This window comes from Bison bison, unplaced genomic scaffold, assembly GCF_000754665.1.
Source record: "Bison bison bison isolate TAMUID 2011002044 unplaced genomic scaffold, Bison_UMD1.0 scf7180017864471, whole genome shotgun sequence".
Lineage (NCBI taxonomy): Eukaryota > Metazoa > Chordata > Mammalia > Artiodactyla > Bovidae > Bison > Bison bison.
In genome coordinates, this window is record NW_011495032.1 from 38,536,823 (window position 1) to 38,550,247 (window position 13,425).

General features: G+C 47.9%; 1 protein-coding gene across 1 annotated transcript in view; it reads right to left on the reverse strand.

Annotated features, from left to right (window-relative positions):
* Window positions 1–13,425, reverse strand: part of MARCH4 (membrane-associated ring finger (C3HC4) 4, E3 ubiquitin protein ligase) — a 115,685-nt gene that overhangs the window by 26,278 nt on the left and 75,982 nt on the right. Inside the window, exon 3 of the mRNA XM_010861160.1 lies at window positions 1,108–1,263. Coding sequence (XP_010859462.1) covers window positions 1,108–1,263 — 156 coding nt within the window. The remainder of the gene's footprint in view (window positions 1–1,107; window positions 1,264–13,425) is intronic.

Sequence of the window (13,425 nt, forward strand, 5' to 3'; positions counted from 1 at the left end):
CTTGCTCTGCTGGGGCAGCAGCACTGACTCTCTCTCACCCCCTCAGACAGCAGAGAGACAACTGTGCCAAGCTGCTGGAGTTTCCGCGCCCTCGCCAGCATGCTGGCTAATTGATGACGTGGCAGCTTCACTGGCTGACCGTGTCTATGTGAAGGTATTTTCAGAAGCAAAGCGCCCTCTCTGTGTGTGTGTGCCTCACAGGGGGGAAGCTGTGTGATGTGGAGGATTTATGAGGTGGTACAGGGGCTGTCAGCTCTTCTGGGGATGACAGATGTCTCAGGGCAGGGTGGGAGAGGTCGGGAGGACCGTGGGGGGCGTGGGGGCCTCTGATCTGACAGCCCCACCCCATGTGAATCTGTTCCACAGACCCTACCTGAACCCTGGTCTTCCTGCCCTTGACCTTCATGGACTCTTTATATTCTCTCCCTTTTCCTTCCTGCCCCGTCTTTTCTCTTCCTCTGATTCCCTCTCCTGTCTCGTCTCCGTTTTTTCCCTTGTCATAAGAAGTGTGGTCTGTGGGCCAGGAGCAGCAGCATCACTGGGTAGCTTGTTGGAATGGAGAATATCAGGCCCCACCCTGCGTTTTGCTGGGATTCCAGGCACCATCAAGTTTGGGACATACCATCCAGTCTCTGCTCTCATTTCTTCTTTTCTGCCAACCTCATCGCAGTCTTTCTCCTCACCGTCCCACCCTGCCTATTTGCCTTTTTTGCACTCTCTGTTCTCTCTTTCTTATTGTTTCCTCCCTCCCTCTCCTCTTTGCTTCTTGTTCCTTTTTCTTATTTCTGATTTCTTTTATCCATTCATTTATCCATGAACTCACTTATTCTCTCTTTTCCATCTGATTCTCCATGTTTCCTTCTCTATCTATTTCTGTCTCTTGATCCTACCCCTTTCTCCTCTTCTGGCTGAGGCTTAAGAGAAAACACAAAAATTCTTTCCTGCCCTCCTGCCCACTCTCTATCCTCGGTCTCGCCCACCTGGCCATCTTTCCCTTCCTCCAAAGCCCTGGAGCTCTAAGGTGACTTCACGTCCCGCCGGAGATCAGGGGGTTTGGGAAAGCCCAGCCCTCGCTGTAGCGCCCGAGCTGGCAGCCCCCGGCCGTACCTGCAGAGGGTTCTTTGTGCTGATGGCGATTACGTGGTACTTGTAGTAGCACAGTTCACAGCTCCAGCAGCCCCGCTCGCTGATCCACTTGATGAGGCAAGGCTGGTGCGTGCACTTGACCGAGCCATCGCAGCGGCACGGGCTCAGCAGCTCCCCCTGCAGGGAGAGAGGCGGAGGGTGGTGAGCCAGTGAACCAGTGAGGTTGCGCAGTCGTGTCCTACTCTTTGAGACCCCATGGACTGTAGCCTACCAGGCTCCTCCATCCATGGAATTTTCCAGGCGAGAGTACTAGAGTGGGTTGCCATTTCCTTCTGCAGAGGATCTTCCCAATGCAGGGATCGAACCTAGGTCTCCCGCATTACAGGCAGACGCTTTACCGTCTCAGCCACCAGGAAGCCAGACCTCAGCAATGGGGGAAGGGGTGGGGAGTTTGCCTTCAGAGTTGGTTTGCCCCCCACCCTCCATGTCTCTGGCCAGGCCAGACCACAGACTTGGTTTGGAGGAGGTCTGGGCTCCAGGTTCCCAACTTTAGTGAATTCAACTAACAGTTCTGAGCTCCTGGCTCCTACTCGGTACTGCCCAAGTCCTAGGGTTTCTATGAAAATGAGTTAGAGGATCTCCATGGAAGTTCTCTGCCATCTAACACGGGTGTCAGCCTAGGTAGACTTATCTTTAAAGGTACAGCCAGGGGTCTCAAACACAAATGCTCTCAGGGGCAGACAGGCCACACTGTGACTGAAGCCAGCTGGCGGAATGGATTGGATTGGCGGGTTGAAGAGACAGCCATCATCAGCTGCAGATGTGGGAATCTGTGTTCCAAGGAGGCAAGTGTTTATGCAAAATTTCCCCGTAGTCAAATGTCAACAGCAAACCCAAGCTTTGAATACATGTCATGAAGGTCATTTGGCCTAGCTTTGGAGTTCTGGTCCTGAGCCTTTGCATTCTTCTACAGCACAGCCCATAGAGACCCAGATCCCCTCTGTGAAGCCTCTTGCCCCTGATCCCAGAGCGACAAAAATGTGGCAGGCTTGGCTCCTGGGGACCTAGGAGGCTGAGCAGATGCCCCCTCTGAAGGCCTGGGGCCCTCTCGGCATGTCCCTTGGGACTGGCTGGGAGTCGTTGGGAAGCCCAGTTTGGGGCAGGCTTCACTAGAAGCAGGGAGGCAAAGACAGTGCCAGAGTTGAAGCTCCTTGTGGACTGCAAGGCTGGACTCAGTCTCTGGAGCCTCCTGTGACCACATGTCACATGACCACACACCTCATGACCACAACTGAAGCTTGTGCCCACTCCCTGCTGGTCCTGATGCTGCCGGCCCCAAAGGGCCTCCCTCACTCCCTTCTCTCCTCCCCTTCACTTTCCCCTTTCCTTCCTCGCCTAGAGCCTGTCATTTCTACCTCCTGACTCCTGTCCATCAGCACCTTCATTTACCTTCTCAGGGACTTTAGGAGTGGGTCCCACCCAACTCCCCAACCTCTGCTCCCTTCTGACCCATCCCAAGGCCCCCTTCCTTACTTCCCACGCCCTTCCTCCCCCAATTCATCTATTTTGAAGAGATGCCTTCTGCCTCACTCCTGTCAAAGGACCCAGAAGCTGCCAGGCACAGCCCCTTTCCCTAAGCCCCAGGCTGGTGTGTTTGCAATATGGCCACTGAAGCCATGTCCCTTTTAATTTGGTGATGGTGGTTTAGTCACCAAGTGGTATCCAATTCTTTTGTGATTCTATGGACTGTAGCCTGCCAGGCTCTTCTGTCCACGGGATTTCCCAGGCAAAAATACTGGAGTGGGTTGCCATTTTCTTCTCCAGAGGATCTTCCCAACCCAGGGATCGAATTTGCATGTCTTGTGTTGCAGGCGGATTCTTTATCCACTGATCCACCTGGGAATTTGGGGATTTCACTATTCGAGAAACCACATCTTGTTCCCAACTTAGAATAAGCAGGCACAGGAGCTCCTGACCTATTAGACACAGATCTTTATTTGTGTATTTAATCATGCTCTTTGCTGTAGACTGTAGAAACAGTCCTTTTCTCCCAAGATGCATGGAATAATCTTTCCCTTTCACTTCAACTCCTATCACTCAAAGACTACCCCTCAGCCTGGATGAGATCTAGAGTGTCTTTCTGCACCTGGTGTACATGTTCAATTGCTTTTCTGTCTTCATGATGGTTCCAAAGCCACCTTCTACAGGGAGTCATCCCTGATTTCTCTAGATTGAGTGCAATGCCTTGATCTCTGAGCACCAGTGTAACCTTCTGAGGCCCTTGGCATATGCCTATCCACTGCCCCATCAGAGGAGCCCTAGGAGGCAGGGATGGGAGGTTGTTCATCTTTGCATTCATTCTCCCAGTGCCTAGACTACACCCAGCAAGCCTTCAACAGCCTTTGTGTTTGAGCAAGTGAAAACATAATTCAATTGTCTGCTCAGGTTTCCTGCCTGGCCCAGAGGAATGAAGATGAGACTGCCTATTCCATAAGAACAGGAGCCATGTCCATCTTGTTGACCTTGGGACCGCAGCAATTCACTCAGTGCCCAGCACTCCACACGTGTATGTATGATGAAGGAACCTGGTGACGGAAATACTCAGGGTGCCACCACCTCATAAAATCCTCTCTGATTCCCCACTCTGCTCCTTTTGTGTTGACAGACCCCCTCACGGTGGCTGCAGGCCAGGAACCCTCCCATACCCACTTTGAAAGCACTTCCCCATGTGTCTCTGGGTCACTATACCATGACCTCTCACAGCAGCAATATGCATCTTATGTCCATTTTTGCATCCTTAGCACCTAGTACAGTACGTGAAACAGATACTCCATCTAACTTTTTTTTTGTAGCCATACCACTTGGCGTGTGGGATCTTAGTTCCCTGATCAGGGATCAGATGGAACCCATGACCCCTGCAGTGGAAGCATGGAGTCTTGACCACTGGACTGCCGGGGAAGTCCCATACTCCATCCTGCTTTAACAGTGCAGTGTGCACAGAGCTGTTTGATAAATGAGAGGTTTCGCTCCTCTAGGACATGGCCAGCCTCTGGCTCCAGGTACAGTAGGACAGGCAGGAGATGCCCACAATGCCAGGTGCTCACCACACCCATGGAGGCCTCCAGGTCCTCGATAATGAGTAGTTGCTGTGTGGCTCTGAGAAGAAAAATAGGAATGGGAGGGGGAGGAGAGGTGGTGAAGGAGGGGCAAAAGCCCTCATTATTCATGGCAGCATCTCCTAGGCTCATTAATTCTAACAGGATGAGCTGGGTTTGATTAATCGGGTTGTTAGGCAGCCATGTCAGATTGCCAATCAGGTAAGAGACAGTACTCCGGTCCCCGGCAACGGTGCCAAGCAACAGCGAAGGCTGTTCTCTTTGCTTTCTAACGCGGCAGCCGTGAGACAGGGGAGGGAGAGCCGCTGGCCAGGCATAACTAACAAGACCTGGGCTCACCACCGTGGCTCTGGATGGGGGACCATCCCTGGGGCCCCTAGTTATCTGGAGAAGGAAGGAGCATGACCTGGCCTGGTCCTAGTCCTGGCCACAGACCATGAGGCCAAAGGTGTGCCATTTCCCCTGGAGCTCCCAGTCCCCCACACTTTCCCTGGATTGGACAACCCAAAGGTAGAATAGAGGCTTGCTTTGGGTGCTACAAACACTAGAAAGCAAGGATATCGAAGCTGTTAGAAAAGTTTAACTTTGATGAAGGAAGTGATCCAGGATTTTAGGGAAAAAAAAAAAAATCTGCAAAAAAGCTATTTTAACCTTGGCATTCACATAAATTTTTTGCTTTATGATTTGGCATATTTTTACATTGGGGAGGAGGGCCATAATCTTTTTGTGTTTAGGGCTTCTAAGAGGCCTTAATCTGGACCCTGGACTATCTTTGGCTGGTCAACCTGTGCTTCTCCTGGAACAAGAAAGATGTGAATGAGCCAAAGCCAGATGGATTCAGGTTAGACAGAAGGAGAATGTTCTTTAAAGTCAACTTTATTACAAGCTAAAATGGTGGAACATGGAAATGGAGGTGATAAACATCTCTCAATATAACAGTGACTCCTATTAAAGAGAAAGGTTAAATGACCAACCCAAGGTCACTCAGCCAGTGTCGTGGCCAGAATGTAAAGCCAGGTCTTTCTGACATCAGACTCAGCTTCTTACCACACTCTGCTCATCCGCCTCTGTACTCTGGTTCCTGCTGTCCCTTGCACATCTGTGCCCATGGGTCTCTTCTTGTCTGTCCCTCCCTGCTCCAGCACCGGCCCTTTCACCAAGTCTGGAAGGGGCCCGCTCTGGACCGATTTTCTGTCTCTGCATCATCACCCACAGTTCAGCCCTTAATCACTCTTCAGTTGTTTTCTCTAGGCTTCGGGGTGATCCTGCATACCCCACAGGACCAGGCACCTCGGAGTTACACAGTAAAGGTGCATTCATAGGCTGGATGGGCACCAGGGTAAGGCAGAGGATGAACCCCTCCAGCCCAGCTCCTGAGGGTCCTCCGGCCTTTGGGCTGGAGGATTATCACCATCTTGTCTGCAGTGTTCAGCAAACTCCACAGATCAAAGGGGCTCATTAAATGGAAAGGGCACCAGACACTTCCTGGATGATCTGCTCAGAGCTTTGGGGCCCAGAGACCACCCTGGGAATGACTAAGTCAAGAAAAATCAGATCTTCTCTAATCCCCTGGCCCCCATGGGACACAGTGTAAGGGAGGGGTGAAGAACACAGTATTTGAAAAGCAACCCCTTAGATTTAAATGCATCCGTTTTTCCTTTTTAAATTCTTTTTATTGTGGTAAAAGTCACATAATGTAAAACATACATTGTCACCATGTTTGACTGTACAGTTCAGTGGAACTCAGCATGTTCACATTGCTATGCAAGTCTCAACATCATCACCTTCCTAACTGAAACTCTGTCCCCATTAAACACTAACTCCCCATACCCCCAGCCTCCAGCCCCTGGGATCTACCAAAGTACTTTCTGACTGCATGAATTTGACTGCTCTACATACCTCATGCGTGTGCATGCTAAGTCGCTTCGGTCGTGTCTGACTCTGGGACCCTACAGACCGTAGCCCGCCAGGCTCCTCAGTCTATGGGATTCTCCAGGCAAGAATACTGGAGTGGGTTGCCATGCCCTCCTCTAGGGGATCTTCCTGACCCAGGGATCAAAACTGCATCTCTTACGTCTCCTGCATTGGCAGGTGGGTTCTTTACCACTAGTGCCACCTGGGAAGCCCCAAGTGCCTTGTGTAAGTGGAGTTGTCAAACAGCATTTGTCTGCACCCAAGTATGTGAGAATGCATTTTTAACTTCATATATGTCCTACAAGCAGAGTGTACCTTCTTTTTCCCCACGCCCCTGAGCTATATAGTAGGGTCTCACCAGCCATCTATCTTATATACAGTAGTATATATACACCAATCCCAACCTCCCCAACCCAACCCTCTTCAACACTTACTGGCTATGCAAACTGGACCAAGTCTCTTAACCTCTCTGAGGTTCTCTTTCTTCATTTTTCCATTGCAGGCAACTCTTACCTCCTCAAAGCCTGGCTGTAAGAATGGACTGAGATCATGCAAGCCAGGTGCTGGACGCAGAGCCTGGCCCGAGTAAGTCCTCTTATGAAAATATTACAATTTCAACTTGCCTTTCCGCAATGACTTTAATTCCATAGGTTTTCTACTACAACTCTATTCTATGCTCCCACAATCAAATAAGCAAACCATGCCTTAAGTACAGGGTCAGCCGAGCCTAGAGGGAGATTCTGATGAAAGAAATGCCTAAGAGTCCACCCCAGTGAAGTAGATTAGGGGTTAGGACACAGGTCTCCCAGCTTCTGGCCCAGGACTGCCCTCTGTGTTACCAGGGGTCACTGAGAGTGTTTGGAGTCCTCCTTTCCTGGGGAGGCTGAACGGAAGGCTTCTTGAATGGGTTAAGTGGGGTTATGCTGGAGGCAGGACAAGGTGATCCATAGCTGTGGCTGTGGCTGAGCTGGCGGGTGGGGAAGAAAACAGGATGGATTCGCCTCGCTGCCAAATGACACAGCAAGCTGCAGGAACAAGACTTCAGTCGTTTCTCCATTCACAGATTTCTTCCTGTTTATTCTGCCTTGCTTCAGTTTTTCTCCCCTCTCAATCTGAAAGGACTTGCTTCTGGAGTCCTTAGGTTACCTGGTTGCCATGGCAGTTGGCAGGTAAGCCAAAGACTTCCCCTGCCACCCACATGGGCACCAGGCATCCTTGCCACTTAGAAGAAAGAAAGAAAGAAAAAAAAAAAAACAGCCCCAGTGCTGTGCAGTAGTTTGCAGTTCTGGGAGACTAGAGCAAGGGAAGCAATAGACACAACAGCCTTGGGGTGCAGTTCAGGGACATTTCCCTTTATTGACACTAACATGGTGGTTAAGAGCTTGGACTCTAATCCCAGACAGACTTGAGTATACCCAGGCTTTTATGATCTGTGTGACCCCGGGCAAGTTGCTTAACCTCTCTGGGCCTTCATCAAATATACATGTAGTATGTTCCAAGTTCTATATGAGGTGACAAGGATACAGCAGTGAATGTTACTAACCAAAGTTCTCTGGTCGAGAAAGAAAGACATTTTAAAAAGATAAACAAGGGACTTCCCTGGCAGTCCAGTGGTTAAGACTTTGCCTTCCAAGATAGAGGGTGTGAGTTCGATCCCTGGTTGGGGAGTGAAGACCCTATATGTTTGCAGCCAAAAAACGGAAACATAAAACAGAAGCAGTATTGTAACAAATTCAATAAAAACTTTAAAAATGGTCCACATCAAAACATCTTTTTAAAAATAAATAAATAAGATAAACAAGTAAACTATAAGTACATGGCATGCTGTTATGAGCTATTATGGAGAAAAATAAGCAAGGGAAAGGAAAATGAGATACCAGGGAGGGGACAGGTTGAAATTCTACAAGCGGGGACATTTGACAGAAGACCTGAGGATAATGAGGGAGCAAGCCATGTAGGTGTATGAGACCTGAGCATTTGGGCAGAGAACATCGAGTACAAAGGCCCTGAGGCAGAAGCCTGTTTGCCATGTCCTAGGGACACCAAAGAGCCAGTGTGTTTGGGCTAGAATGAATGGAAAGACTGAGAGTGGATGAAGTCAGAGGTATAATGGGGATCAAGAATGGGGGACAAGCCAGACAAGGCTGGTGGGCTGTTTTAAGGACTTGTCATCTATTGTGAATGGGATGGGAAATCACAAGCATGTTTTGAGCAGAAGAGAGTGACATGATCTGACCGTATTCAACAGGTTCCTTCTGCCTTCTGTATTGAAAATAGATTGGAAGGAAGTAAGGATCAAGTAAGGAGCCAAGAGGCTATTGCAGTAATCCAGGTGAGCAATGATGGTGCTTTGAACCAGTAGGGTAGCAGTGGAAGTTCTAAGAAGTGGCTTCTGGATATATTTTTGAAGATACAGATGTTAAGATTTGCTAATGGATTAGGTGTGATGGATGAGAGAAGTCAAGGATGATGAAGATCTGAGCAGTGAGGGGCTGGAGAGTTGCGTTCAAGTTGAGATGGGAAAGACTGAGGGAGGGGCAGATTTTGGAGGGTAGATTGGGAGCTCATTTGGGAATGTGTCAATTTTGAGATGCCTGTTAAATATCCAAGTGGGAATGTGATATACATTAGTCTAGAGTTTAGGGAAAAGCTCTAGCCTCAGTATATATACTTGAGAGTCACTGGCCTACAGATGGTTTTTAAAGCCACAAACCCAGGAGTGAGGGCAGGTAGGAAGAGGGAGGGCTACCAGAACTGCTTCATACAGGATGTCAAGATGTTGGAGCTTAGAAGATAGGAAAGGATCAGTAGAAAAGCCTGAGAGGGAAGGTCAGTGGGCCGAGAGGAGAATGTGATGTTCCAGAAGCCAAAGAAGAAGACAAAGTCTCTCAAGAAAGAGGGAGCCCTAGCAAAAGCTGCTGATGGATCCAGTCGGATGAGAATATTGGGCAAGTTTTCTCTCAGTTTCTTCTTTTTCTAGATAAAGCAAAGCTATGGACTGAGACTGGAAGTGGGGGAGAAGGTATGGAGGTCTGAGAATTGGTTTACAAAGTCACCTGGGAGAGCTTGGGAGTAATTAGACTAGTAAAATAAAATAGAATTACTGGCGGCACTGAACATCCATGAAATTGGGGGAAGAGGGTTATAAGAATATATATTTATCACCCTGCTTGGCACACAAGCAGGTCTCAGTAAATGCTAGACTAACATGGAAATGGTTATAATAGGTATTATGGCTGATCTTGTCTCAAAGGCCACCTTCACACCTATGTCAAACACTGATCAATTTCCTCCCTCTCTGCCTTCCTTCCTTCTTTGAATAATATTCCCTTCTTATTAATAATTCTAGTGTTGTAAACATCTCAGAGTTCTAACAAGATAGACATTATATCATCTACTACCTCAATAACTTAATGAAGCTAATATCATTTCTCCTGCTTTACTATATGATGATACCCACTCAGAGAGGTTGTTACTTGCTCAAGAGAAAGGCAGGGTAAAGCTCTGTCCATCAGGCTGCCCATACCCACCACTTCTCTGCCAGCTCATGTCACCTGCCTCCCGTCTCTCCTCCCACCCCAGCAGTCTTGTTCATCATATCCTTACCTTTCCAGCCCTGACAAAAGAGATGGCCTTGCTGGATCCTTATTAATGTATAAATGCAAAGGTAAAAACTCTTCTCCCCTTTGCCCCTCTCCTCTGAACCCCATTCCAGGCAGTGTTCACTGAGTATTAATTGATGTGGTGGTGGTGGTAGCGGTGAGTGGGGGACATAATGGAATTAACTCACCCCCCCCACTTCCTCCTCACACTCCCACCCTTGGCAAGGAGTAGACATTTGTTGAGTCAAAATTAAGAGACAGCACTTTCTATAAGCATAGAAATGCGTTAGAAGTTTCTCTGAGATGTAGTCTGTATTCACAAGAAAACATTCACTTGCCTTGTAGATGCTCCACTGTGAAGACTCAGAGGACCAAAAGCCTTAAAATCAGAACTCCCCCTCCTGAGTGGAGTGAAACCTGTGTGTGTGGTGCAGGGGATGAGGAATGGGCACAGGAATAGGAAAAGTTCACTGAGGCTGTAGAGGAGAATTAGGAGGGATGCCAGAGAAAGGAGACTCCTCCATGTCCATCCGAGATGGCATCTGTGATGAAGGACTATTGACAGGGAAGCACAGAACTGTTTTGTGTCACTAACTAGATTGCACATATCTGGGGGGAACAAGCTAACAGGATTACCGACTCAGTGGACATGAATCTGAGCAAACTCCAGGACATAGTGAAGGACGGTGAAACCTGGTGTGCTGCACTCCATGGAGTCACAAAGAGCTGGACACGAACAGCAAGCTAAGAGGAAGGCTTATCAAGGACACATCCTCCCAACTTATGGGTACAACCAAACTGGTTCATAATATCAACCAACTACACAAAGGGGGAACCCAAGTGGGGAAAGTGAATAGAAGGAAAACCTACAAGTTTCCAGCATCTTCTCCATGCAGGACACCAGACAGTGATTTCTTGATTCCACAGAACTGCAAGAGGTCAATGTATCTTGGACTTGGGATCAAGAAAGATGAGCTATCATGAGACCTTCTCACCAGCCAAGGTTGTGGTGGATAAATTGGAGTAGGGGTGGCTCCTGCCACCCAAGGGGATGAGAAAGCAAGCTCCCTGTTTATCTCTGAGAAGCAGGCTGATCGGCAAGATGACCTTCAAAGATCCTGGAATCCAGGATTATACATAGACAAGCCATTCTGAATTTTCTGTGTGTTGTGTTGGGCAGCATACAGGCAGAAATTTGTTTTCTGGCTGGAGCCCTTTCTGGCTGCTCATCCATAGCGCTTTTCATCCGTAGCACTTTACCTGCTCCCTTTCCAGCCAGACCAGGCCCAAGCTTCTCACTTCCTTCCTCAATGACACCAAAGCCGAGCCCTCCAACCTCCTCTATCTAATGCCTGATGGTCTGAGGCAGAACTGATGTAATAATAGAAATAAAGTGCACAATAAATGTGATACACTTGAATCATCTCGAAACCACCACCCGCCACTGCACCCTACCCCCCGCCCTGTCCATGGAAAAACTGTCTCCCACAAAACTGGTCCTTGGAGCCTAAAAGCTTGGGGGCCACTGCTTTAGGAGACTAACAGAGTGTGAACACTGGTAAACAGGGAATCATTGTAAGATAATTTGATTTAAAAAAGAAAACTCTATTACTAAGTAGAAAAAGAAGACTTAAGACCTTAATGAACTTTAGTTATCTACACTAAATTCAATTAACCACATAAATATTTCCAGTTCCCTCATACCGGCAACTTACTTTCACAAACACAACACTACACACACACTCACACTCACATACAAACATATAATCTGCTTTCCTCTTCATGGAAGAGTTTTCAGCCTTCCTGCTCATCAGTTCAAAAAAAGGGTTACAAGAAGAGACATAGGAAACACACACACAAGCCCCAACCAAACCCCCCAAACCATGTTTTTCTATTCATGATAATTTTTTTATTCCTGCACTGCTTTTCTCGCTATAATTTAACTGGAATAAGACAAATGTACCTAGTCCCTCTAACTGCCTTTGAATTTACTCAACTGATGCCAGAAAGAAGAACTTAACCTCACAATAATTGAATTTAAATAACATCTGATTCCATAAAGTCAAACATGATCTGCATAATAAACAAACCAAGCCCCACAAGGGCTGGCAGAAAGAAAGAAGGTCATACTTTATGTGGATATTTCTAATCGTATCTGTATTTCTAATAACCTACACGTGCCATATACTGTCTGTGTGTCTTTCTGTACACTTACCATCACTATTGTTAACAAGGAGCTAAAGTTAAAGGTTGATTCGCCTTCAGTCCTTTGCCTGACTTAATAGAAAAGCATAACTTTGATAAACCTCACTGGCCATAATTGGGTTGTTTGCATATAGCAGAGGGCTGGGCCCGTTTCCAAGGTTCCAGGCCAGTAGGCTGAAATTTCAGAGATTCCAGGTCACCATGTTCTCTTTCTTTCCCACAAGTCAGGCCAAGCCAAGGGCACAAGTCAATGGCAAGTTGAAGGGCAATTACTCAGTGACCTCCTGGGGTCAGCCCTCCACAGTCCCTGTGCACAGGCAGAAGGATGCCCAGCCTCAGTGGTGCAAAATGCTCGTGGAGTTGAAGCTGTTGTGGTGAAATTCTACAGAAATTCTTTTCCAGTCACAGTGAATGAAAATAAAAGTGTTCGTTGCTCAGTTGTGTCCAACTCTTTGCAACCCCATGAACTGTAGCCCGTCAGGCTCCTCTGTCCATGGGATTCTCCAGGCAAGAGTAATGGAGTGAGTTGCCATTTCCTTCTCCAGGGGCTCTTCCCAGTCCAGGGTTCGAACCCTCATCTCCTGCATTGCAAGCAGATTCTTTATTGTCTGAGCCACCAGGGAAGCCGCAGTAATTGATACATGATTTGATGTGTTTAGGGGATACAGCAGAGGTTACAAGTGTAAACAAGCTGTGATGATGTGTCGTACTTCACAGATGCTCTGAATCATGGCCCCAGACACTTAGAATCTTGCGTATGGCCGACTCTAACAAAGCAAAAATGTAGGGTCTTTCCTGGGCACTCTTCCCAGCTCTGCCACCCTCTGACATGGGTTTCAGCTAAGTCTTGATCCCTTGGTTCTCCGAATTTCATACACAGAAGAATCACCTGGAAAGCTTATGTGTTCAGATTCCCAGGCTTTGACTGCAGAGATTCTGATTTCATGCAGACCCATCCCCCTCTCTTGAAGCAAGGTTGGCTAAGACTCATTTGTGAAGCTCTGGACTAGATTTTAGCAAACCTTCTGTCTCCTACATCACTCTGAGGCTTTTAGATGAAAATAAAGGAGGAAAATAAATACCGATCGCTAAAACTTACTGAGCACTTACTATGTGCCAACCCCTGTATGCAAGCTGTGACTGCTAGGTTCAAATCCTGGCGCTGCCACTTGCTAGGTGATGGACGTTGTGCAAGATACCCACCTGCTCTGAGCCACAGTCCTTCATCTACATTGTCCTGCTTTATTTCAGCTGCTGTGTCTGCCCCTCTTACTAACACGAATATGCGCCAGGGGCCAGGTTTGTTCTAAGCACTTGGCATGCATGAGGTAGTAGAGCCTGGCTGCTCGGGCCAGTGGACCAGGCTGACTGGTCTGCCACTGATCACCCATGAGACCCTGGCGAGTCTGCTCAGAAGTAAAGGGAGACCAAAGATACTTCCAGCTCCCCAGAGTGTCATGAGGATTAAATGAGACAGTGCACGGTGAGGAGTGCGTGGAACC